This window comes from Falco biarmicus, chromosome 12, assembly GCF_023638135.1.
Source record: "Falco biarmicus isolate bFalBia1 chromosome 12, bFalBia1.pri, whole genome shotgun sequence".
Lineage (NCBI taxonomy): Eukaryota > Metazoa > Chordata > Aves > Falconiformes > Falconidae > Falco > Falco biarmicus.
In genome coordinates, this window is record NC_079299.1 from 33,158,592 (window position 1) to 33,186,301 (window position 27,710).

General features: G+C 44.1%; 1 protein-coding gene and 1 long non-coding RNA gene across 4 annotated transcripts in view; one reads left to right on the forward strand and one right to left on the reverse strand.

The window, feature by feature from the left end:
* Nucleotides 1–16,961, reverse strand: part of LOC130157617 (uncharacterized) — a 90,922-nt gene extending 73,961 nt beyond the window's left edge. Inside the window, exon 1 of the long non-coding RNA XR_008824950.1 lies at nt 16,590–16,961. This is a non-coding gene — a long non-coding RNA (uncharacterized LOC130157617). The remainder of the gene's footprint in view (nt 1–16,589) is intronic.
* Nucleotides 16,221–27,710, forward strand: part of RALGAPA2 (Ral GTPase activating protein catalytic subunit alpha 2) — a 136,162-nt gene continuing 124,672 nt past the window's right edge. For 2 of the 3 annotated variants that reach the window (XM_056357457.1, XM_056357459.1), the window contains exons 1-3: nt 16,221–16,618; nt 25,203–25,313; nt 25,978–26,027. In XM_056357457.1, the coding sequence (XP_056213432.1) occupies nt 16,513–16,618; nt 25,203–25,313; nt 25,978–26,027 (267 nt within the window). In that variant the 5' untranslated portion in view covers nt 16,221–16,512. The remainder of the gene's footprint in view (nt 16,619–25,202; nt 25,314–25,977; nt 26,028–27,710) is intronic. The other variant, XM_056357458.1, reaches the window with a different exon arrangement.

Sequence of the window (27,710 nt, forward strand, 5' to 3'; positions counted from 1 at the left end):
ACGTCCTTTCGTGATGACAGCTGGACCATGCAGTGCAGCTACAAGGGAGGTGTTAGGGATCTCTGCCCTGTCATGCTTATTGAAAGGAATACCTGCTCCCAAAATATCACCTTACTTAATTTAGTCAGTAACTTTAACTGCAGAAGCACTTCTGTTATGCCCTGGCTTCTTATGACACAACTTTTATGTTAGCCCAAGAAGATGAACAAAAAACTGATTTGGGGCAAGCTGCCATCACTTGTGGCAAAAGCATTTTCCATCACTGTTTAAGACTCATATAGCACCTGTCCACCCATAGATCTTAACATTTGATGAACACAAGTATCATTAAGCCAAAGGTCATACTGTAAATCATTTTAGACTGGGGCCAAAAATACAGCAATTCCCATTTCTTTCTCAGTCTCCTCCAGCAGGCACTTTGCCTTGAAACCACAGCTCTGCCTCCATCTCAGGGGAAGCTGTATCAGGACCCACACGCTTAATGTAAAGGCACAGATTAATGAAAGTCATTTTATTTGCACTGCCTGCTGGCCCAGCAATTAGCTGTTCCCTCATCTGATCACATGCTGCCATTATCAAAGCACACACGCCCATTTAAACCTCACTAAGAAAAATCCCCTGCATATTTAGAGGGGAATAACCTTCCCAGTGACCAACAGAAATAAACAGATGTATTTTGACCATGGACAGATTGCCTCTAAGATGCATACCAAGGCTTTACTGACCCTCAGTTCCCTTACGCTGTTTACAAAGAAAGAAATCCTTTTGACACTGGGAAACTGTGTAGTTTGAAGAGTATAATTTTATTACCTTTAATGCATATTTGTTAAGGTGGTGATAAATGTGCCCACTCTCTTAGCGACCAGTTTGAGTGCTGCCAGCATTATTCTTGGCTTACCAAGGAAACTATTTATGTTCCTTGAATTTTAATTTCCTAGCAGGGTTTAATTTGTATTTTGTGGCTTTATGGTTTTCATGAAAACCCTCCCTTCCCTGCTAACTACAAGGTAGGCTGAAGCCTCCTCCTCCCACTCAGCAGATGCCCAGCTGTTGAGGGGGCTGGGGCACTACCTCCATCCCCACAACCACACTAACGTTTTGTTGAGGACTACATACTTGTACATACACATGCAAAATATAACATCTTTCCAGATTTTGTTCATTGGCATCTTGGAAGAGACTTCTTAGAAGAACGGAATTTTTCTACCTCCACAATGAAGATAAATCAACGCCGATGAAGTGGAAGCTCCCTGTAGAGGGAGCAGGCTCACCATCCCATCACAGCCGGGATGCTTTAACCGTTTCACCAGATGAGGGTGGAAATAAGGCCTTTCAGATGAGCAGGTGGCACCTGCCACCTAACCTACTTGCTGAACCTTGCAAACTCTGTTAGGGTAGCTTGCTCATTGCATGAGAATTGAGCAGACTTTCTGATTTCTTCAGGGCTTCAGGTTTCTTTTTTCAGCATCACTAGCATGAAGAACACCTACAGATGTGTCCCAGCACGCGGAATTAGGAAGTAACTTTCCCATAACGCTACAGTTTTCTAGAGTATTGGTCAAATAGTGGTAGAAATGAGCATCAGGCCAAGGGACTCCAAGGAAGGGGGGTGTCAGGCTATCTCATTGCTCCTCCAATGGTGTCCTGCACTAGAAAATACTGATTCATTCTGTTACACCCAGGAAAGGAGCAAGCTCCCTCAAGACAGGTAATTATTTTACATCTTACACCCGCAGCCCAGAGCCAGAAACCACAGGCTGGTGTAGCATTGCAGAGACCTCTCACCGAGCCTCACCACACTGCAGATACCAGTGAGGTTCTCCAGAGCTCATGGTACTTTGCTTCCAGATAAAGGCAAGGCTATGCCAGCATGGCATCATCACTGATGCCAAGTGGGTGTCAAAAGGATTTATACCTTTTCAGCCGCCAGAAGACAAGGCAAACACCTCTGCAACACGAGCCCAGACCTGTCAGCACACGCCACACACAGGCACTCACAACCAGCACTACAGATGGGAACAACGCACACAAGGGGTACAAACACACACATTCAGGACCCACTTTTAAACACCAAAACAACTCCTACAAGAGGCTCCTGAGGAGCTCTTGAGAGCCTCCTTCAGTTAGTCTAGAGTTCTCTGGTGCTCTGTGTGTTGCCTTATGACCGCTCAGAGCACCAAAGCCCACCTGTGTATGCTCTGCAAGCAAATTACAGAGGGTTATTACCGCCTTCAGCAGGTCTGGGGGTGTTCTTCCTCCCAAGAAGCACACACCAGGAGGGATACATGGCTCACACGAAGCCTGAGGTATAAGCAAGGTACCCCCACCCCAGCAGAGTTGGCAGCAGCACTGAGCAAGGTGCAAACTGTTTGTAAGTACACAGTGAATGCACGTACAATGAGGAAGGGAAGCAGGGGGCACCCACCCTCCCCAAAGCAGTGCCAGAGTCCAGCCAAGGTGTGAACCATGTCCAGGGCAGCAAGCACAGCCCAAGGACCAAGAGAGGAACTACCTGCAGCACAGGTCCCAGGTCCAGCCAGGAGAAGCAGCAAAACAGCCAAACAAGGCAGCAGTAGTACTAAGCACAGAGACACTCCCAACACAGCCTAAACCAGGGAAGGCCTGGCCCTGGGCTTATAAGGAGCTTGTCAGGGTAATACAGGCTTATTAGTGCCTGCAGTGCTCCTGGATCCCTTTTCACTCTGGGCTTTGCAAACCTCTGCCTCCTCCCCACGCAAACAAAACGCTGGCAAAGCTGGTGGAGAAGAAGATGGAAATACAGTCCTTTCCCTGTATTAGGTGTAGCTGGGAAGTATGTGCTAATAATTTGTCCAACACTGAACTGAAATTGTGGATAAGAATCATGTTTTTTGTCTAGAAAATTGAAAATGAAATAGTGTCTAAACCTGTAGCTATTACACAGCACATTATCTTGAAGGGCCTTGGTATAATTTAGATAAAACTCTGTATCTCTTATTTCAGAAATGTCAATATCATTCTAAATGTACGTGTGCTTTTCCATCGGTTTTCTATGAAGACTTAGAACTCTACGAGCCTCTTTCTTTTGTTCTCTCCATTTTCTTTTTAAATTGGCAAATGAGTATTCCATCCTTCAAAATTTCAGGTACATTTTTATATGTGGGAAAAGTGCATGTTCAGAGATGCCCCTGAACAGCTCCATTATGTATTTTATCAGCTGTGACACGCTACCAGAAATAAAATCTATGCATCTGGGTGAAATAGAAAAACTTAATACTAAGCTCCAGAAAAAGATGAAATGTTTCACTTCCCTCCTTAAGCTCCTGGTATTTATGTTGCACTTCATCCCTACTGTTCTATATGTGGTGCGTTGGTGAGGTGGGGTGTGAATTAGCACCAGAGACATGGAGCCCTAGACTGAAATGAGAACCCCCCCCAAAAAAAAACTTCGGTGCAGGCAGGCTATGTGACTGAATGAACCAGCTGGCTGCAGGTGGGCTGCAACAGCGTACTTCGGGAAAGGAGTGGAGCGCAGGAGCCCCCCTGAAGAGCTGCATCCCATCAGGGCTGTGTCTTGGCTTCGCACAGGGCTCCTGGCTGGGTCCAGTGCATCCCTAAGGACCCTCCATGCATGCCCAGGGCTATACGGCAACCCCAGGGTCTAAGCCTGGGGCTCTATCAGGGAGCAGGGTGTGTAGGAGTTTGGCACCACAGAGCCCTTAGACCCTTAGCCCCCAGCACATCCAGAACCTGAGCATGTTGAGAGCAGGAGACAACCATTCCCCCCTAATAACTGCAGCAGGTCTACACACATCTGCACCCACAGACCCCCAGGTAGGACAGACCAGTACAGGAGCAGATGGCTTCTTGTCCTGCCTCAGCCAACCTAAACCCCACTTCTTGCAGGGGCTGCGTTTCCCAGCCCGCTCCCGAACACCTCTGCCCCTTGCCAGCCCCCTCTTTTGCCCTCTGCACCCCTCTTCAACTGCAGCCCCCAGGGCAGACCTAGCTTTTCTGGAGCACAAGAGCTTGTTGATGGCAACAGGAGCAGAATAATGACCCGTCATGTCTCATGCACTATTTGTTCCTCTAGCTGCCTTTTGATTTTGGGAGAGGCTCTCACCCAAGAGCCTGGGATATCCCTGTTACCCTTACTTTCATCACCAAAACTTTTTCTTCAAACCCTGGGGAAGAGGAAAACAGACAAACTGAAATTGAGGAAACTCCAGTTAAGCTTACAAACCCCCTTTTTTCTGGTAGTCAAACACTGGCCCAGGTTGTCTGGAGAGGCTGTGCAGTTTCCAGCCTTGGACATACTCAAACCCCAACTGAGCACAGTCCTGAGCAACCTGCTCTGGGTGATCCTGCTTGAGCAGGAGTCGGACTAGGTGATCTCCAGCGCTGCCTGGCAACATCAACCACCATGTGGGTTTCTGTTTTCCTTGTTAGCTCATAGGAAAATGTGTACAATTAGCATGCATTTTATCCATGTTTTGCCATCTCCAACTTCTGATCAGGTTTCAGAGGTGTTTCAGACCCCTACTAATTGTCCTCCGATGCCTTCACACCATTCTTGCAGGGAGAAAAAGCCCTCCTGCGATGGGAAGGGGAAAATGGGGTCTTGGCACAAAACACCATGGGGATGTGCCTCTTGGCAAATGCTGGCAAGTGAACGATCGCAGAAGCCGGGCTTTGTGGCAGCTGCATCAGCCTGCCTAGGTACCCGCTCCCCTGTGCGAAACACCCCTGCATGCATGCAGCTGGACATGTGCAGCTGTTGTCATAGCTGGTGGACTTACACCATGGCTGAGTTTGGCTCTGTCTGCTTTGTACCTGCATCAGCAGCTGGACAAAAAGAATGTGATTTTCCCCCAGCACATTTACATTCTCCTTTATTTCCATGCAGGCTGCCCCTTCCCTGACCTGGGAGCTGAGGCACACCACACACAGCCCACTCCTGTCAGAAACCACCAAGTACTGTGGAGGAAGGTTGTGGTAGCCATTTACCCTAGTGAAAACATTGCTTAGAGCATATAAATGTGCAGTTTTACATGACTTGACTGTTTGCTGTCATGAGCAAAGACGCAGTCACACATCAACACTTACCCTGAAGTACCTGTGATTGTCTACTGCTCTTGACAGTGTACTACATGAATAAATAAAGAGGTTTCTAATTAGATTAAGACTGATCAAAAATACATAGTGAATTACCATTCTTCTTTTTCACAATGCCAATTTTTTTGTGAGATGAATGCCATCTTCATTTAAAGTTTCAGCTTAGCTCTCAGCATTCCCCGTATTAACCGTTGCCATTTCCCACTTGCAAAGTGCCGTAGACAGCTGTGGGCCCTGAGAGGCCATCACCAGCCCAGCCCTTGGGGAGACAGGACCATGCAGGCTGCACTGGCGAGGATGGTGAGGCACTGGCGGGAAGGACAAACCTCCCAGCGTACACCATGGCAGGCAAGGACAGACCCCAGCCAGCCCCAGCTTGCAACGGTACCTTGTTCCATATCCGACATCCCCCTTTTCATCCTCCCTGCTCCTCAGCACTCGCTTCTCTCCATTTCGACTCAGCTTACTGTCCCTGTTGGCCAGAGAATGACTGCCCTGAGTGAGCAAATGGGTCTGGGGCAGGGTGGGACATTCCAGCGGAGACAAGTGCGAGGGTCTCCGCAAACACGGGGTGATTTCCCCACTCTGGAGGAAGAAGAGTTATCTGTGCTGACTGCAGCAGCTGCAGCAAGCTCTGTCCCGAGCCAGGCGGTGGGCAGGGACCTCTGTGCATATGGGGAAAGTGGCCAGCAACAGTGCTGCCTGTTTGCACCCACTTGTGCAATACATGCCATAAGCACCAAGATGCCACTTGTGTTCCCAAAGTGCAGACTGCGTGGCTAGCATGGGCAGGGATTGCTGTGCAGGAGCCAAGAGATGACTGCCATCCCTGCACACACGCCAGCAGCCTTTGCTCACTGCTTCTGCATACACAAATGGAACCAAACAAGGGGAATGTTTATAGGGATGCAAGTCTGCAGCTGCAATTTACAAGTTCATTAACAGTGTCCCTGCAAAGATCATTTTTTTTAATTGGAGCCCTAATTAGCAATGAATTCTCATTACTTTTCATTGAAATCCCAAAGCAGCTTTGGCACATTCTCTTTGTTCTGTTGAAAACGGGGAAGCTGAGAAGCTTAGGGGAGAAAAAGAACCAGCTGATGATATACTAGGGGGGTTGTTTTCCCCTTGAGCCATTCCTTCAGTTTAATACATTTTGCAGCAATTTTACTTATTATTTATGATTTAAAGAAGTAAGTATTTCCATAAAGAAACATTAACTTCACCACGGTTGACTGCTACTCTACCCTTCCCAGAAAGACGCGTCACTAGAGTAACATGTACCCTGTAATGAGGCTGGGTTCTTCTTTCTTTACTCAAGCAAAATCTCCATTGACTTCAAGAGGAATTTTACAAGTGTGGTGGCACAAATCCAAAAAGTGGCAATGAGGCTGCCTGAGAAACAGCAAAACAAACCCCACAATTACAGCCCGGTGGCTCTGAACAGGGAAATGTTAAATCAGATGGAGAGGTTTGGTAAAATTTCATTAGCACCAAAATAAGGTCAGGCCCCAGAGTGAGTATCTGGTGCTGGGAACCGACCTTGGCACCTTGGGGTTGTTTAATGCAAGGCACAAGGACCAGCGGCCAGCAAAAGCTGAGGCATAGGCTATTCCTAAAGCGATGGGTGAGATGCTTGGCATCACCGGGGCACCCTGCTCCTCTCAAAGATGAAACCTCTTCAGGAGAGGGTCAGCCTGCCAGCCGGAGCAGCCAATACCCAGGGCCATGCTGGCTGCTGGGGGAGAGCAGAGGCTGCACTGGTGGAGAGCGAGTTCCCTGCAGCCTGGCAGTATGGGGCCCTATAAAGCCTCCAAGCCTTGGCTTGACTCATTAAAATGAGTATTTGACGGCAACAGTGCGCAAGGTGGCAGAATGAAATCTTTACAGCATCTTGGAATTAATGTTTTGGTATCACCTGGGTAAAATGAGATTCTCCCTTATTGAAAACTGGCAACTAGATGACACCAAGAAGCCATCATCCCTCGCTAGTTAGAGACATATGGACAGTATTCTTCTCAGACAGCGAAATACACAGGCTGAGAGGTTATTTAACAGCGTAGCAGCAGCACCCATGCTCTCCATCAGAGCTCATGCCAGGCTGCCACTCCTAGAGGATTTACCACATCTTTCACTGGGTCTATCGCAAATGACTACATTTACGTTCCTATGGCTGTAATCAGCCTCTCTGAACGTACAAGCAGCTCTTGGAGGTTGAGCTGTGCCTTGCTCCTGAGTAATCGCCCCGGATTTACTAGGCTGTGCTTATCTGACCCTCACTCTGCTAGTTTTTCAAGAGATGTAAAAGTGAAGAGGAGCCCTTCAAGCAAGTATAAATGTAATTTTTCTTGGTTTTGGTCCCTGTTCGTGGCCTGAGTGCCTTGGAAGAGCCACGGTAGAGACAAGAACCAGCCCCAGTTAATTTAATCACTCAGTTTTGCTGCAGCTAACAAGCAAATAATGAAAGAAAAAAGAGATTTATCTTCCCAGCACAGTGCCCTGTGGCATCTCTCCCTCTCTCTGACCTGCACAGAAATTCGCTCACATCTGGAGGTGCATCCGGCTCCCAGCCACACAGCATTACTGGGATGTCACTGGCTGGCTGTTGCCTGTGAGGGGACCGTGGAAGAGATGTGCATGAAGAAATGAGCGACCTACGCATACTCTAGTAACAAATGGACTTGGCACAGGAGAAAAGGCGTTTGGCTGCTGGACTGTACCAGTACCTGCTCCAAACCCAGAAATGCTTTGGGCCCTTAGTGAATTTTAAGATTTATTTTCCAGAGAGATGGATAATCATCACATTGTTTCCACAGTCCTTCTACAAATTATCTTGATAATAAAGGACCTCCTGTGACATTAAGTACATTTTAATTACAACATCATCTGTAATGCATATATCTAATTGCAAATAATTATTTTATTGTATTTTGTCTGTATGCCTGTTATATGCATCAGATATTATCTTCTGACCCAGTGGTACAGGTTAATTAAAATTTCTCTTTTAATATCGTTTCAAAGCTAACCACATAATTTCATCTGAACACCAGCTGTGTTGGTAAAAATTATTTTTTATTATTTTTTGTCATGCTTGTCCATGGAGGAAAACCTAAGCCATTTCTGAAGGCTATAATTACTGCACTGCTTTCTGCAGTCATTTATTTGCAAAAGAAGAAAAGAAGGAAGAACCTGTGTAACATCAGTGGCCAGCGGTTGCTTTGTGTGTTTCTCTTTTATTTTGAAGGTTTTTTTGTTCTCTTCCTTATCTACAAGAGAATTTGAGATCTTACTTTCAGAAGGAGAATATAACACATTACGCAGCCATTAGATAAAGTCTGGTTTGTCGGTATAAATTGCACTCAGGGTTAAGACAATCTGCGTGGTCATTCTTGATGTTAACAAAGCTCGGCTTAAGGGCGATCCCAGTCAGCCGTTTCCTTCCTCATTTATTGGAATTGCCTTAGAGTGACAAAGAGCAAACACAAGGTGAGAGAAAAAACACAATATGAATATATTGTTGAGTCATAAAAGGAGAGCTTAGGTTCAATATATGGCAATACACAAACCAAAACAAGCAAGCTGAGCAGAGGACAAGAGCAAAAAGATGACTCTTATTTCATATGGGAGAATGCTTCATCTGTAACTTATACTAAAAAATGACCTTTACTTCTCACCCTCTGTGCGTTATTTCTTAGGACCAGAAGTATTTCTGTAAGTCTGACTGCCTGCATCTCACTGCTATTTAAGACCGTATCACTGACATACCCTGCCTATTTCTTCAGTCAGCTCCAGGGAAGACAGGGGCAAAGACAGGCAGTGAGAGGGTTAACAGGTGTCCCCAAAAGCCAGGATATGGCTAGGCGGCCAAAGGAGGGAAGCGGGGGCTCCCAGATCCTCCTGATGCCGGATGAGCAGAGGTGAACGCTGCCAGGAGGAAATTACGGAGCTCTACTGAGACTACAAGTGACCTTTCCTCTTGGAGATGGGTGAAGTAAACAATACTTATCTCAGATTTAGTGCAGTTGAGACAAGCAGCACTTTATCTCTGTACCACGACACACAGAGCAGGGAGGCAGAGTAGTGATTTTCCTGCTTTTATTGTATAAGCCATCTCTGCTTTCTTAGTCCAGCTTCCAGTTGAGCTGTAACACCTCATGGAAAGATCTTGGCCAGGGCAGTAGGTTATGGGCTTTCACAACTTGCCATAAACCTCTCCATGCAGTGCAAGCTTTTGTGAGCGTAGTTTGATCTCTCCTTAGTGGGCTGGTATTTTTACTCCATGAAATTTCCTCATTCTCTGTGCTATTTCCTTTCGGAAGGCACCAAGGGACATGCAATCCATGTGCCTTCTATTTTGGTTTTTTTTCCACTCGTAGACATAAATTCTTCTCTTTCCCTCATACAGGTTGAAATTCTGGCAGATGGAAATCTGATGTATTTTTTTGACAGTGGTTTTTTCCTGTCTATCATTTTTACTGTATGAATGACATTTTAAAGCCTCATATGCTGCAATGGTTAGAAATTTTCCAACAGATTTTTCCTAAATAGCCCAGCACCCAGAAGGCCCGTGCCCTTTTACTGCCAGATTTCCAGGATTAGGAACTTCTGAAAACACAGTCCCTAACCACTGCTCTGCTTAGGGACACTCCTGTTCCCAGCTTGAAGTGTGGTTTATTTCAGCGTAGTTCATTTCTGTGCTATCACCTGTCCCCAAAGGAACTGGCCAAAACGCTGCTGCCAAGGAGTCCCATCTGCTTTGCCTAAAGTCAATATTCAACTCCTGTGAAGTAAGTATTAAATAAGTAACTCATGCGAAATAATTAACTGTTTTCTGGGAACCGTGTTTATCTGAGAGTCAGCACGCTTCTTCAGGAAACATCCCCTGCAGACACTGTGCACCTTTGAACTGCTTTTCTTTACCTGCCAGATAAGATGGGCACTGGTCACATTCTCCTGATTCCTTTGCACTGCCAGCTCCTCCAACACTTCAGAGTCTGTGTCAGTCATTAATTCATCTGCAACAGGCAAAGGGATGGCAAGAAACCCTTGGGCTGCCAACGAGTCACTGGGGGAGATCCTCAGTGAGTGCAAATGGATGAGGCACCTTTGCTTTCATAAACTCAGCGAAATGCCGAACCTTTGGAGAAGTTGATCCATGGAAAGCAGTCTGCAGGATCTAGACTTTGGAAAAGTCAGATGTATATTAGAAATCAAGTGCTAACCATACGGCTTTGAGTCTAAAGCAGTACCTTGTAGGTGCAGGGATCCATGCCTCCACATCCTATAGGACCACTGTTAGGAAAATAAACCCATCAAACTCAGAGCCAGCTACAAGTCTTTTACACACACTTAGTCATATCAAGTGCAGAGTTCCATTTCCACATGCAGCACGCTGACACAGTACCAAAGCTCCGTCAAGCAAACTGCACACTGTACCCAAGTCAGAAACCATCAAGTGAGTTGACTTGAATGCAGGAATAAGAAGCTAGTGTGCCTTAATGGATGTATCAGACCAAGGATATGCAACAGGACACAAAAAATAACTAAGTACAATTTGAAGCATTTCGTTTGAAGGACAAATAATCAGTGCCAGCATCCTATGCAAAGGAAGTTATTATCTCACCTGTACGTTATTTAAGAGGCAAGTCTCTCTTATTTACTTTTTCCCTACCCTTTTTTTCAGGCTCATTATAAAGTGTTATATTTACACAAGTAAGCAGAGAAGTTTTGTAATTTAATCTCTGTCATTAAAATTTCAGACTCAAGGAAAAGTAACCTTGCCTGTTCATCAAGTCCAGTGAAATTCAGGTGGCTGTATTTACAGCTGCAGCGGCAGGTTTCACCTTTCCACAAACTCCGCAGCAAGAGGTAGAATTTCTTACCACTGCCCACCCTTGCTTATGGCGGGTACAAAAACAGGACAGCGATTCCAGCCCTCTGTGACTAAGGAGCTTAGTGCCTTAGGAGCACAGAAACACAGCGCAATTCCTGCTTCTCCTGGCCCACTGAAGTGAAAAGAGTAAAGCAAATGAGGCACATCCTATTACTTTTGACTGTTTGACACATTTTGTTGTACGCTAATGGTAAGTCACTGCTCTCTGACCATCGACATGTGATTTGTGTCATCTTTCTGATGTGAAATTTAGGAGGTAAGCATGTCTTCAAGACGGTGATAAGAAAACCCCTGAGACCCATAGCTAGCCGTTACTCCTCAGGACTGCTATGCTCTCCCACAATGCATCAGAAATAAATTCAGAAATTGAGTGAGGACAACGTGGGATGTGTGCTTGTACCTTCACGTCTTGGGTCAGTCATCCATGGAAAAGTGAGTGCGTAAGGCACAGGGACCGATGGGTTGTGGCTTACAGGAGCCAGCACTGGGTCAGCACCTGCTGCTCTGCTCTGGTCTCTAAAAGGATTGGAGGTGGCATAGCCCTGATCTCTCATGAGGTTACTCTCCACCCGCAGCAAACAGACAGCCCCAGGGCAGGAGGGGTGTCCCTGTGCAGGCACCTGGCTCTGTTCGGGCTTGAGACCTTGCTGAGCTTTTCGTCTGTCCTTTGGATGGTGCTCAGGCCTTGCGCAGGCCTGACATCAGGAAGCAGTGCAAGCAAGCAGATGCACAGGGTGTGGGAAAACATCCCTCCTTGGAGGGCACAGCAGTAGACCTGCAGCTTTTGTGTCTTGGAGAATTTCGGGAAGCCTCTTCCTTTCCAAGGCAAAGCTCTCCGGGGAGAGCACTGCTCAGTGTCCTCCCCTTCACATGATCTGTGTCCCAGTGACTCACTCCAGCAGAAAACGTGCTGGGGACGTGTCCTGCTGCTGCTTTGTGGGCACCCATTAGCCAAAAGCCCACGCCCAGGCAGCTGGCAGCCCAGAAGTGAGGGCAGAAAACGTGACCAAAGACCAATACTGTGCACTTCGGTTCTGCTCCCCTGCCCCACCTACCCCTCACAGTGTCCCAGAGGTGGCAAAGGCAGACACTGAGCATAAGTGGCAGGGACCAGCTGCAAGGAGATGCAGGGGCAATGCCCGCTGCGAGGCTGTCACTGCTGGTGTGACCCCCTTACTCTCTGGAAGTACCATGCTGCTTCCAAGAGGGGAGGAACAAAACGCATGAGTCACACCAATTCAGGGATAGCATGCCTGCCTGTAGTGTAAATGCATAGTAATTATTTCAGCTATTCTAGACTGGAAATGTGCTGCCCCTTACTTGTATCGCTTATATGCAATGAGTGGCTGAAATAGTAACTCCTCTAGTAGCTCTCTACAGCAACAAGGCCATGTACAGCAGAGAGGCTGTGACTGGTAGGCAGGCTCTCCTCCTCAGGGCAGACACTGCAGTGACGTTATTTTCAAGGTCATAATTTTCTCCTTTGTCTGTGGGGTCTTGGCTGTGCTACGACTTCTCAGAGATCTTGCCTATACTGATGCAACACTGGTCTTCCTCTGCTGAGGCCAGCATGGGTGAGGGTCTGCCCACTGCATTGCCCGAACAAACACACAGCTAAAAGGCTGATTCCTGCACAAGGGAGTGATTTACCTAAATGAATACCGAATCCATTTGCACCACTGCCGTGCTTATGTCTGTATGTTACGTTCAGCTCACTTAGGACATCACATTGTGCTGTGACCTTTTAAAGTTCAGTTCTGTGATAACTGATGACTGCTTTGTCCGCTTGCATGGCTGCTTTATATAGATTTTTACTTCAGATCCTGAAAGCTGAATGACCAAATCTCTTCCAGGAAATTCTTCTACCTTAAGCATCAACTTCTGCAAATCCATCATCTGACTTTCTGGGAAATTGCAACTGTTATATTGTTAGAAAATGTTAAGTCATAGGATTTTACAAGCAGTTCCCCTACACAGGCTGAAATCATTGCTGCACGTTTACTGGGATTTCTGGTTTGCATTATGTTACATCAACTCATAAATGATTAATTTGAAAAGTTGTATTTTATGATGCTTTAACTAATAGGTTAAAGATCTGTATTTGCTTACCTAATATACTCAGAGGAGAAACAGTTAAATAGGTTTGCACCTCGCTGCTGTACTGATTGCTTGCTTGTTCTTAATAAAAGACAAAGGAATTGTACACCATGAAGATTAGCTAGCGTACAGTAACGCATTTACAAGCAGAACAAAATATTGTCTCATATGACACATGACATGCAGAAGAAAATGCAAGTTATAACATCCACAATTTACCAGTTTTTTACTGCTATGATGCAGCTAATGCAAAGACATATCAAAAACAACCAGGAAAATTGTCAAAAATCTTTAGGATAACTTCAATTTTTAAAAGCTTTTATGAAACTGTGTATTTCCAAGTAATATATGCCCTCTGAAAACTAGGACAAGAAACTTTTGAGAAGCAGTCTCTCATCACAGCCTGTATGGAAGTATCTTAATTTCTCGGAGCTTTGAAGTTTTCTTCATTGCAACCAAGAGGCCAAAACCCCTTCTCAAAGAAATCCACTCTAATATGTCAGTGTGTGTCCCTTTATCAGCCTGCTTATTTCTTATTCAGATGAGCCACTAGTGATACAGAGATCAGATTAAGTCCTCACTTAAGCAGAAAACATGGTAACACTTTAACTGTAATGGCAGCAGAGTTGAATTTGGTCCATGTGCCCTGCACTAGGCTTTCCAACACTGCTGGAAACAAAGGTGGTGGTGTTCAAACCTCCTCTGGTTGCTTGCAGTTGGATATCACAACACATTCACTCATCAGTGTCAACCCTACAAGCTCCAGGTATGAATGTCCTGTCCCATGGCGCATTAACTGCCTGCTACCTGCCTACAGCATCAGGTGCACTCTCTCAACTCTGCAGCTCACCAATGCACAAGAACTGAGTTCAAATAACCTTAATTCTGTGATTAAAGCACAAAAGTAAAAAAACCAACAAACCAAACCACTGTAATTATCCTAGTGTTAAACGATACTGACTCACTCAGCTCTTCACGTGACCACATCTTCCAGAACCTAATAGGGAGAGAAAGGACTGCCCTCACAGAGCACTGCGATTCGAGTAATGAAATCTATATTCTGTGGAGCTTTTAACAAGAAGAATTTCTGGCAAACTTCAAAACACGGAGTGCCTAAAGCTATGCAATTAGGTGCTAAGCACCAAAATGCTTTCCTAGTTACCAGAAAAGTTATCAGAAAAGACATTAAAGCAGCTATATGACAACAACTGCTTTATCTGCAATAACAATGACCTATTTTTTTTTTTTAGCAAAGCAGGAAAAGACAAAAAACATGGAATGATCAGAAATTGCCAGAAGAGACAAACTGAAAGTTGTTGCTTTTCTAAGTCAATTAAAATAAAAGGGAAGGAAAAACAAAAGAAAAAAGAAAAGAACAAGCCAAGATTTTAGCCATGTGTTTCCTGAGCCAACTGCATATATTGATTTGTGGTAATGACAGGGAAAAGCTGGAATGACCCCATTTGCTCTTCTCAGGAAGCTGCAGATGCTCAATTCGCAACACATGACCAACAATTTTAGACAATTGCTGAAGATTTATAACTTCTTTAGAATAAGACATTGTGTAACAGTGTTATGGGAAGAATATGCAATACGAATTACTGTAAGCCTTTTACTGGCGCCAAAACAATAGACTATTAGGCGACAATAAATTCTCTGTGCCTGATTCCAAGGTCATTCAAACTGTTTTGTGCATGTCAGCACTAGTCATCTTCCTGTGACTCCAGGAAGTGGATTCTTAAAGAGCAGCAGGAATACCACAAGGTTTGGTGGCTCTACAGGGTAGCACGATGAGACGCAACCAGCCTTTGCTCCCCACCTTCCAGAATCCAACTATGCTTCAAAGGGGTGAAAGCTGTGCCATGGTTGCAACCATGTTGTGCAACCAGCAGCACCATGAGCACCAACTACAGCCCCCTTCCACCACAAACTCTTGCTGCCTGCTTGTTTGTTTACTTTACCAGGTTGATTTTCACCCAGACCAGTTCCCTGATCTCACTTGCCATGTGGTCATCCCAGGGGTGGAGACACTGGGACTGTCCCTTCGCTAGCAGGATGTACTTAGCTCTTGTTGACACGTTGCTTTGTGGGCTCCAGACCTTTGCAGAAAAAAATGATCCTTGAAAAGGCTCAGAGGAAGCAAGACGCAGCAGTGATGTATTCTGTCATCCTAACACCAGTAGCTCTTGTGACATTTTTCTACAATGGTTCATGGCTGAAAAATAATCCCTATAAATATATGACGTAAATTAATTTTTAAATAATTTTGTTTAAAATCTAAGACATTTATGTGCAATTTCTTTCTCTGAAATACATTGTTCTTTTTTAGGGCCTCATCTGGCCTTGGAGCTTATTAAAATTTACATCTCTACCCAGGATTTTTACCAAGATGATCCGAGGGTCTTTAGCTGAAACCCTGCTGCCTTCTATTTCCAGGGCAAAACCTGCTTTTGTTGTGTAACTGTAACTCTGCTCAGTCTTTTACCCCCCCGACGTGTCACGGGAGTAATGACAGGGCTTATTTACGTTGCTACAGGGCAAGCAGTTATTCAAAGGCGAGGGCTTTTCCCCTAAACACAACCGAGTGTAGCCCGGTGCCAACTCCCAGCAGCGCGCCCGTCCACACCGCCCTGCCTACGGCACCGGCGCCGCTCTCCCGCTGCCACTGCGCCTCGCCGGGCCCCGGCCGCCCCCGGCCCGCCAGCTGGGCCTGCCACGCCCCGCGGCCTCAGCACCGCCACCCCGGGCGGCCCGACCGGCCGCAGCGGGTACCGCGCGGGGGCGGCCTCAGCGCTGGGGCGGGCGTGCCGGGCGCTGGAGGGCCGCGGCCTAGCCCGGCGGGGCCCGCAGCCGACGAAGTGCCCGCGGGGCTCGGGCTCTTCCCGCCCCTACGCAGCACCGACAGGGCCGCCGCACGGTCGCCTCATCGGGGACGCCCTGGGAGATGACGTCAGGACAACGCCGGCGTGACGCCATGGGCGACGGGCCCCGCCGGCCGCAGCACCACCCACTCCCGGTGCGGCCCGCGCGGAGCCGCCCGCCGCGGGGCACGCCGGGGGCCGTAGTCTTCCCGCCCGGCGGCGGCACGCCTGCGCAGCGCGCAGCCCGCGCGGGGGGCGGTCAGCTGGCGGCGGGGCCGGCCGGTTTCGCGCTGGCACGCCCACCCGTGAGGCGGCGGGCGACGAGCTCGGTCGCCCGGTGGGGACGCTCCCATCTTCCCCCCTCCCTCCCTCCCTCCCCGCTGGCCCCGGGCGGCGCAGCCGTAGCGGGCAGGGCTGTGGGCGCCCGCTCCCCGCACCTGCCCGGCCGCCGGGCCCTCAGCCCCTCCCGCGGACAACAGCCGCTGCGCGGCCCGCACCCGCCGCAGCCCCCAAGGGAGCCCGTTCCCCTCAGCTGCCGGCGCCCCCCGCCGCCCGCCCCGCGCCGGGATGTTCTCCAGGAAGGGCCACGCCGATGTCAGGAAATCCACCCAGAAGGCACTGGACCCCAAGCGGGACGTACTCACCCGCCTCAAGCATCTCCGGGCGCTGCTGGGTGAGTGGGGGGCGGCCGGCGGGGTGCGGACCCGTTTCCCGCCGCGCCGTGAGGGGAGAGGGTGGGGCAGGGGCGGGGCGCGGACCCCCGCCCCCTGCTTCTCCCTCAGGGCTCCTCGCCCCGTGTCTGCCCGCCGGCAGCCACCGCCCGCCGTGCTGGCGGCCGAGGCGGTCCCGGGCAGGGCAGCGGCCCGGGGCGCGGGGGCAGCCGCCGCTTCCCCTCAGGGAGGGTTGCCGGCGGTGTCGCGGGCGGCTGGCTGGGCGCGCTTCGCTACTCGCCCTCTGGCGCGCCTCGGACCGATCCATAGCGCTGGCTGGGTTGCCGGGTCAGCGCTGTCCTCAAGAAAGAGTAACGCTGGGTGATTAAAACTCTTCGGGGGCAACCCTTGCTGAAGGCACCTTGTTCTGCCTTACGTTTCCTCAGTTTTCTTCAAGCTCCTTTTGCAGTTCTGGGGAGCTCTGTAATAAGCTCTCCTGGTTATAGCTGTTGAAAGGTAGCAGTGTGTGTCCTTTGAAAAGTTAGAGGAGCTCTTAGAGGCAGTTGGGTGTTTTGCTGCTTCTGGCTTGGGGAAACTTGTGTTGCTCAGTGCCAAAATATTTGTGATGCAGTGGTGTTGTTTGGGTTCAAAATAGTACATTTGGGTACAAAATAGTACGTAGATGTGTTTCCTACAGGGTTCTTTGAAAGATCAATATGTAGAAACTCTGCTTTTGTCAACAACGTTAATTTTTGGGGTTTTTAATTTTAGTTCAGTGTTGGTTTTTTTTTTAAAAAAAAAACTTTGCAGGAGGTCATGTAATAGTATTTTGTGGTGCCCTTCCCATGTCTGTGGCAAGGTTGTACCTCTCTGTAATGTCACCTTACAGTTGAAGCCTTGACCCTGGTCTTTTTATTCTGAACACTGAAACCAGTTAATGTATTTTGGCTGTGAGCTATGGTTTGCAAGGTTTTGGGTGGCCTTGTGTGCTCCATTGCTCAGCAAACTGCAGCAGGAAAAGGCTTTTTTAAGAGCTTTTGTGCTCTGTCCCAGTTCAGGAGAATCAGTGTTAGTATTTGTTTATCTTGTTTTGGATTGTCCTCCTGAGAAACAAGGAAAAAAGGATCTGATTTGTATTTTTTGTGTACTCTAATCTACCATTTCAGTCAAGTTTGGCAGGTATGTAGGAGCTTCAAAGGCGTTGTGTTAGGAGCTTCATAGGTGCTGCGTTAGGAGCTGTGAGAAGTGGCTGGAGGGGAGGGCCTGAGGTTAGTAGCTCATTGAGAGAGCAGAAATTGGCTGATATGTCTTCCACTGAGGAGAGGCAGGTCAGTTGGTGTTCATGCAGTTCTCCTTCAGCCCCCACCATGCTTGCCCTGTGTGGTGTGAGGGGTGCACAGAGCCAGAGTCACTGCCCAGGGGGTAGCTCAGGCCTTGCAGAGCAAAAGTGCTCCCCTTCAGTCCTCAGCCTGGCACGACGCTGCAAGGCTTGCACTAAGGAACCTCGCTGTGGTTTGGAGCGCAGGCTCAGTGGTGGTGCTCAAGATTGAGCTTGAGATTAAAAGCTTTTTCCTGTGATATTCCACTGATAGCACAATATATACAAAAGAAGTTTTGAATGTACTGTAACAAAGCGAGGAACTTTTGTGATGTTGACGGTGGGAATGATCCTGAGGGAGAAGAGTAGTGATTAGTCTCCCCTTGGGATGGTCCCTTTGAGAAAGCTGTACTTCATGAGAATGTGGAGATGAATGAGTAAGTTTGTGATGATTTAGCTTGTTATGGGAGTCTTGCTGATTTTTGGGGGATGCGTTTCTTACAGGTGTGGGTAATCATCACAGATTTAAAGACATTGTTTGCCTGTGTTCTACTTCATTTAAGTAGCTAATCTCAAGAAGAGATTTTTGTGGGTAATTGATTAGTGGACAAAATGCTGGACTAAGTGGTCTTAGGCCATGCTCTAGAAGTGGCCAGAACTTGCTCATCTTTTGAGCAATGATAGGCATGTTCAACATGCCCAATCCATAGATAGAGATTTCAGCTTCATAACCTGGACTCAAAAGTAGAGCAGTTCTGACCACTTGTGCGTGGTGGTGGGAGACAAGAGGCTCACATGTTAGAGTCCCTCAGCACCTGCATCCATCGTGGGTTTCGTGAACAGTATTGAAGCTTTGCTTTGGCGTTAGCTGTGAGTAAAGGGTATATGACTGCTCTGGGTATAAATTCCTCCTATTCTGCATATAAAAATTTTTAATAGTTAGCAGTCAGTGGTCAGTTTTGTGTCAGTCTCTCTCTGGGGACCAGATGTGTACATTTCTTGTGCTGGAGGTGTATAAATATTTTGTTTGGTTGTTTTTGTGGTTTGTTTTGGGTTTTTTGTTTGGTGGTGGGGATTTTTTGTGTGTGGGTTTTTTTTTTTTTAATCGTACTATGTATCTAGATACCTAAGGGCCTAAGGGCATGTATATAGAAAGATGGGAGGAGATACCTTACCTGCATTATGATATGCCTTTTAACTGTGTATGTCTTATCACTCGTGTGCTGTGCAAACAATGTTAAAATAACATCAAGTGTCATTGTAAAAAGTTTTGGGGAATTCTTTGTTTATGAGATGAGGTTTAGAATGTTTTGTGAAACCACCCTGAGAAATACTGCTCTAACAGAATGTACTGTGAGCTCTCAGACCTTACATTTCTTCCTTTCCCACTAGCTTCGCTAAAAAAAGCAGATTTGAAGAAATAAGAAATACAGCAACTTTTTGTTAATGTTCCCCTTATGGTCTCTCAGAAAGACATGGCTGAAACCAAGACATGACTAGTTAAAGATGAAGTCCTGAACTTGCTATGGCTCTCGGTTATACCCATCTTACGGGAGTGTTATGTTTTTGTGCGACTGTGCAGTACAGAGGAGGTTGTCAGGCTCCTGTGACAGACCTGACGGGTGGAACAAAGGGAAAAATATGCCTATTAGTGTGACGAAATTAATTTATGTTCCAAAGCAGATGGTGCAGAAGGTAGTGTTGTCTGGTGGTTTTGTGTAAAGGTACTTATTACCCACTTGGCAAGGGGGTGGGAATACACCCATCACTTCACAGGAAGTAGTTTTTCTTCCAAGTGTGTGTTACATTTGGGGATAGTGGCCTGATTTTTTGATTGAACTTATGGTTGAACATTGGTTTTAAGTGGAAATTGTTATCGGTGCCAGAGGGCCAGGTAGCGTATTAGTGGCTTATTAGCTGAAGTGCTGTGATGTGACAGCTGGCTGTTTTCTAGTGGATGTGGTTTATTGCAGGGACTACATCAAAGCAGGCTCTGGTTACGTTCCTGAGATGTCCACTTTAGAGAACATGAATGTAAACATTTTAGATAATATGAGAGTGGCTTTTTGAAGATAGTATCTTCATAGATATTGTTGCCAGTATATGTTTTGTGGTATTATTCAGCACAGAAGATGAAGCAACACATGGTAAAACCTCTACTGTATTTAAGGAAAACTTTGGTATAAATGCTCAAAAATAGTTGGATGTTTCTCCACCCCCCCCCACCCCCCCCCCCACCCCCCCCCCCCGCTGTTTTACCTCAAATGTGGCACTACTTGTGCTGTTCAAGGGTAGGAAGGCATGTGTCTTAGTGTTCCTTCCACCCCAGTCATTTCACTCCCTGTCCCCGTTTCACTCAGGCCGTAGTGGCCCATGTTCCTGAAACAACTGCTCCTGTTCTTATGTTTCCTTAGGAGGTGTCATCTTTTCTTCCTCTGTTAGTTTAAATTCACAGGTATTAAATTGTAGACAAAAGGACAGTTAATCTTCTGAGATCCTACTGATGCTGCAGGATAAAAGTCAGAGAAAAGAATGTAATAGGGGAGGGATGAGGGAAAGGAATAAATAAGTCCTTTAGGATCCGAGTTCCTGCTTCTGTGGGTAGTCTACCTGCATAACAACACAAAACACTAACCGGCATAACAACAAGATTATTTTAAAGTGGATGTTCACTGGTGTTAGTTAAACGACCAGAAAATTTCCTTTATTTTTTTATTGCTTTAAAGATGTACTAACATTCAGAACTTTGCTAAAGTCAGTAGGAACTGTGGAATTGTCAATAGTGTGGTCTTTTTTTAGGATAGACTTGAAAAATAACGGTCTTACAAACAGTGCTGGTTTGGCTTTTTCACACTGGATTGGCCCTAAGTGAAGCCTGCTACATTGCTTCCCGAAGTAGTTTCTTGTGGGACTTTTTTTAGCATAAAAATGTGTCTCTGCTTTTTGAAGCTTTGTTTCTGTGGCTGTTCTTGGGTAAAAATAGTAATTTTCTTTTTTTTTTTTTTTAATTGAAGCATCTCTTACAATAAAGCTGTGCAAGGATGTCAAACTAAACATTTCAATTGTATTTGAAAAGAAAGATTGAATTTCCCTTACATTTTTCTTCTGGCTTCAAGAATTGCTCTGTCATGACACAGTATCTATGTGAACAATGATCCAATAGGAACCACAGCTACTGTCGGCTGTGATTCTGCGGTAATCTAGGTGACGTCAGTCTTTGCTCATGCGTGAAACGGATTGAAGTATTTCTGTTTCATGAAGGTGATGAGCCTTTTCTTCATGGTGGTGGTGTTCTTGCTAATTTCAGAGTGTGATGTGCATGAGAACTTTGTTTAAAGCTGGAAATAACGTGGTCCCTGTGAACAGTCTCTGGTGATGATTTAACTTGGCCATTCCCGTTTCGTTTAAAAAATAAGAAAAAAATTGGAGCTTACCCATAGCTGCTACTGAATATGCTGTGAGCTGCCTACAAGAAGGTGACAACAAATAAGTTGAATTAAGGGGCTGGATTTTCAGGGTTTTTTAATACTGAATAATCTTAAAATGATAACCTTGTTATGGAAGCAGCACTGATTTGGTGCAGTTGTCAAACCCAAATTGTTTCACAGCTTTGTGGATTGTGTTGATCCTGAACTTGGTTTGCTGGATGGGTTAAGACTAGGTATGTGCTCACACTTGATTTTGAGCCTACTGATGGACTAAATTGTGTGTTTCAAAAGACTGGGTTGCATGGCTGATAGTGTTTGCCAGCTTGCCTTAGATTTTAGTGCTTAGAGTTTTGAATTAATAACGTGCCCCTCAGAGCCTGTGCTGTGGCCCCTTGCTCATGGGTGCATGAGTAAAAGCTGGTCTGTCTTCAGAGTTAACAGTACTTTACATGTATTTCAACCCTGTCATTGAAGAAACTCTTACTTAACTCCTGAACTGGAAAACGGCAACACTTTGTGCTTTCATGTGTGTTGGGAGTACTACTGCTAGCAGATGTGGGGTGCTGCTTATGTTCATTGTTTTTATCCTTTTCTCTGTTGAGAGAAGACCAGATATGGCTACACACAGACTTCAGTTTAGGTTAAATATGAAATTTGTTAGGCTACCAAGTGCAATCCTTAATCTTTTTCTTTAGAAAATATATATTAATAAAACCCATGTTTTTAATATAACTCAATCAAAAATGAGATAATGAAGGAGAGTAGTGGAGTTTTTTAGCTGTGGCACTGTCTTGGTTTGCACAGTTCTGTACAGCTAGATAAATACCAACTTAGCAGAAATTTTCATTTAGAGACATTCAAAACTAAATGGTTCCCAAATTCTTGCTGAATTTAGAACAGCTATTGTTCCTTAGGTTTCGTGTGAAATTTGAGGTATGAAAATTTTTTAGAAATTGTTCTAAGTTTGGGTTTTTTTAGTAAGGGTATGTTTCTATGCCAACATGCCTTCTTTTGAAGGTAAGTAAAAATTTTATGTAGTTTCAGGGGTGAGGCTAGTAACAGAAGTTTATCATTAACCAGGGTATGACTGCAAAGTTGTCTCTTCATCTCCTTCAATTGAAGTACTCGAGATGAAAAAAAAAAACAACCCTCAGGATTGAGAAGACTTTGTATAAGTAACTAAAGCCAAGTGACTTTGGAAGTTCATGAAATAAAGGGAAGATTTCCAACTACTTAGACTGCAATAACGTTTGGTAGTTAACAGGAAAATAAAAGGGAAGCTGTTGTGCTAAGAGCATGATAATTGTCCCCTCTAGGTTTTTTTTTATACAAGGAAGAGAATGAGAGTTTGGCAGATTCTTATTAAATGGTACCAGAGTAGTTTATTTCCGTAAATTTTTAACATTAGTAAGGTAAGTCAGGGTGAATTGCAGTTACCTATTGAGCCAACTGTTTCATATTTTATGTGGAAGAAAGGTCATGTATACTCTCATGAATGTCGTGCTATTTCCTGTATGTTGCTGTAAAAGCTGTGAAGTGTTAAACAGCAGTCTTTAACAGGAGATCACCTGTCCTTGTTTGGGGAATGGAGTAGTTATACGTGTTTCTGGAAAGCCACTATGTAGCTGATGGCTGATAAGGTTTGCCAACTTGCCTTAGATTTTAGCACTTGGACTTTTGAATTCAACAGTAGTAATGAGAGCTATTTATGTGTAAATACAAAAATATAACCTACTACCTGCAATTCAGTCCCAACCTTGCTGTTTAATTTCCTTGAATGCTTATAAATACTTCTTCAGGCAACATGACTTACCAAAAGTCAGTATTTTGTCTTACTGTCTTAAATGATAAATAGTGCATGAAACTTTCACTAATATTTTCCATTTGAAAAACAGAAGAATGAGCCTTATGCTGCTGCAGGTTAAATATATGTGTAGTAGTGATCCAAGTTACTGTCTTAGGCTTCCTGCCAACTTCTAGTAAATCCTCTTTGAGAAGCAGTCTTTCTTTTTGTGGTCTCATTGGTGATCATTTTTGGGTGAAATGGGTGAGAGAAGATAGGTTGTAGCGAGAGCCAAAGTTGAGAGAGCAATGAAGGAAGGAGCGTGTGGGACTTGCCATAGTGCTGCCTGTTCCCTGCAGTCTGATGTGATGTGGAAGAGAGAGAGGCCACAAGAAGAGCTGGTGTCACCAGCTTAGCTGGTCCTCCTACCAGCAAGGGGTTAGTTGAACTGGCAAAGACATCGCCACCTTTCCTGTGCCCAGAGGAGCAGGGGGAAGCATTCATGGTTAGTGCTGCTTTCCACTGCTTGTCATCATGAACACGAGCACCGTGGAGGAGTAGAGAAATGGTGTTTACTTAATGTATGCAAAAAATAAGGAATTGGTAGTGAAATGCCCAAGAAAGCTCTGGCTCTGACTGATCAATGGAATTACTGGGTGTTTGACTTATTCATAATATTTTGGATTATTATTATTTTTAAATTGTGCAATGGTATCAGTATGACAACTTGCATGCAGAGTTGCAAGAAAATCTTAGTTTCTGAATGAGTATCTGCTCTTAGGGTTGTAAATGGGTGTATTGTTGTTGGCCTCTTTTAAGATTAGAAATTGCTTTCCTATGTATCTTGTGAAGGGATAGAAGGAAGAAAATAGTTCAATAGGAAAAGGATGTAGCTCCAAGAATGCATGCCTACATCAGAATAATAGATGAGTCACTGTTGAAATGCCACATTTATAGAAAAGGAGAATTTACTTTTTTGATTGGGCAGTTCCTTTCTCCTCTTTACACAATTTAAAGGGAAAGTTTCCTTTTTGTTTAGATTTTAATGACCTCATTCCTTCATATGAAATCCTTGTAAATGAAAGCCTTGTTTTCTCCTAGAGTTGTATTTAACAGAACGCATTCATAGAGAGGAATAATTGCACTTAGCTTGCAAATTCAAGACCAGTAGTTGGTAGGAAACAAATATTATGTAAAAGACTTTCCATGCAGTAATTGTTTCCATAGCACAAGCAACCAAACTAAGCCTTACTACTGGAAAAGGTACCATTTTTTTGCAAAAACACCCCCATCTATTGTCTAAGTCTAAAGTAATTCTTTCTGCTGTAAGCTGTGTGATATATTGGGTCGTCTTGTTGTAATCAGCTTTGTCTTGATTAATGAAAATGTTTCTTGAGAGGTGAAACTTCAATGAGAAGATGTGTTGTCAGTAATTCTTGCCCTTTATCCTATTAATTTTGGGTGGAATCATCTCACTTTTCTTGACCAAATCAGTTACAATAAAGAAGAAACAGGTGAAGTTAAAGTGTGTTTTGCAAGTACCAGGTTTAGAAAATATTAGATTATTATTTTTCTTAAGAAATAAACTTATTTCAAATTTTAAACTAAGTTAAGGCTTAGGAAAGTGATGCACGCTTGAATTTACATTATTTTTTAAAATTAATTGGAAATCTGCTGCTTTCTGAATTGATCTGCTTTTCAGATAAATTTAAGAACTGGATTTGCAATTTACATACAGAAATCTTTGCTGTTGTGCTTGTTTCCTAACAGTATCTGCTTGTTTTGATGGTATAGAAGCCATTTGTTTAGATAGCTAAGACACACCCCACCTTTTCTCTTTTCTTTTTTTTTAATGGAAAAAAAAATGAACCTAAGTCACACTGCAGACTTTCATAAATTAAGTGAAAATGGAGATTGGCCTATTTACTTGCAAGGATGGAATAACAATTTAGTATAGAATATTTAATGAAGTCACTAAAATTGTTCTATATTGCATTTGTTTCATTCTGTAATACTCAATTTGCATGAAAACAACAATCATCAGCTTTCTAATACTGTGTAATAACTGTTCTTTTCAGATATTGTGGATGGAAGTGACCTGAAGCAATTTTTTGAGAACAATTATTCTCAAATTTATTTTATATTCTATGAAAACTTTGTAATACTGGAAAATAGCTTGAAACAAAAAGGTAAGTTTTAGAGTTTTGCCAGCAATTGAGTCAGTTTTCCCTAAATTCTGTTCTCAAAATTATTCCATTAGAGCTTATCTAATGATTATATAGTCCACAGTTATCTGTATTTGCATTAATAGTTTCATGCAGTACAGTGTTAGTATTAATAATTTTAATTTTTTGGTATCAGAAGAGATGAGTGAAATACTGCTCTCTGAAATTTCATAAGTAACTGAAAAGAATTCTAGATACGTTTTTATGGCTGAGTGTCATTTCAGCACAGAAATCGGGTATTGTGCATTTATATACATATCCTCTCATCTGGTTTTGAAGTACTGAAGGCCTTCATCCTACAATTAAGCACATGTCTGTTCAGGTGAAACGTTGTCAGAGATCCACAGAAAAAAACCTCTGTGTTGAAGATATGTTGGTAGGAATAGCTGTTTGCTTGGAGACGAGCCCAGTAACAATGCTTTGTGGATCTGGCGCTCTTGTTGTCCCTTATTCATTATTGAGAGGCAATGAAGTTTGGAAACATCTTGCTCTTTTGATATTAGATAAAGATGAAGAAAAATAAACCAAGTGCAACATCTTTGACTTCAGTTGAGAAACAGCAGCATAATTTTGCTGTCTGTCTTATACCGTATACTTATAGCAAACAATATTGTTTTCTGTCTTGCAGGGAATAAATCACAAAGGGAGGAGCTGGACTCCATTCTCTTTCTTTTTGAAGTAAGTTTTCCATATAATGAAACTTTTTTATTTTATTTTAAATCTCGTCATTATATGCTTACTTACACCTTACAGTGAGGGGTGAAATCATATGACAGTAGGTGTCCATGACTATACAAGGTAAAAAGCAGAAAATAAATAGGATGTGCATTAAGTAGATAAAACAACGATAAAAATTGTATTATGCAACGGGAATGTTGCTTGAGTGAATATCCCAAGTTAAGAGATTTTATTAAAATTACTTGAAAGTCATACAGTAATATGATCTGTCCTAAGGAACCGAGGATCAGCTCTTTGAAAATGCCTTGGGTTTTTCCTGGAGAATTTGGTAGCAAGTGATCAGTAGTTGCATAGCTTCTGTTGGGATAAAGCTTTCAAAGTAGTCTTTTTTTTTTTTTTTTTTTTTTTCTTTTTTAGATTAAGTAAGTTCTTCTGTATTTTATGGAGGGCTAGTTCAAAACAGCAGTACTTTTTCCCTGTGCCTTGTCAGTATGAAGTTCAGTGTTATGTTTATTTTGAATGTGTCACAGCAGGAATTTGGGCTGTACTCCTTTGAGATGAAGGCATCTAATATGATTACAGTATTTGGTCTTGCAGCACAAGGAAAATAAAAGGATAAGAGTTGTCAACTACTGCATATCAGTTTGATCTGAGTCTGTGAAATGTTAACTTTTTTTTTTTTCTAAATTCAGTGGAGCATCTTTTACTTCCAGAAGCATATCTTTCCCAGCAGTGATGGTCGTAGCATTTGCAGTGTCTAGAGAGGAAATGTTAGCTGGTTAACTTCTGCATAATCAAATTGGGATGTCTTTAATTTAAAGAAGAAAAGACTGTGATAGATCATTTTCCAAGGGACCTCTTTAATTAGTTATTACCTAAACATATTTATATGTGAGAAAATATCACTGGACCAGATGAAAGCCTAACATATAAAAAAATTGTATAGTGCATACCTGAAGTCTTAACTCTACTTGTCTCTGAAGTCAAGACATCAGTGGTGCCTTTAGTTGTGGGTTTTTAATAATTCATTAGGTAAACAATTAGCCTGATTTCTTTAAGGGTACACACACACATCTTCTGTTGATTTCTCTTTTTAGTTGAGCATTGTATCATATAAATGTTATCTTTGTTTATATTTTGGCTTATTTTTCGGTAGGAGTGGTAGAAAAAAACCCCCAGACTTTCAATGGAACTCTAGAAATTGAAGCTAAAGCAAAGGTTAAATGTTCTCAACTCTTATTCCTCCCTTTAAAAATGGAAAAAACCCACCATCCCAACTCAAAACTTTCAGACATATATGGCTTTTTTTTGCATTAATGTGTAGTTTGTCGCTAGAATAATATTTATACTACAATAAGAATGATGCTGTTTAGCCTAACGTGCTTGTAATGTGAAAAATGAGCATGAAAATTATTACAGGAAATCCTGGATTTTTGTCTCATCTTCTGCTTTCTATCAAGTTCATCTCCCTTTTCAGGTTCTCCCCACCCCCTCCCCCCGGTCCCGCATTCCATTAACCTCAAGATTCATTTTCAGGCTGAAATCTGAAAATCCAATTGTGCTTTTTTGCTACTTATGGTATTGGTAAAAGAGTCTGCTTTAGGATTTTGCATGAGGCAGTGTCAAAGAACATGAGCTTGTATATCTGCTAGGACTGTATTTGGGGAAGGAGAGATTCTTCCT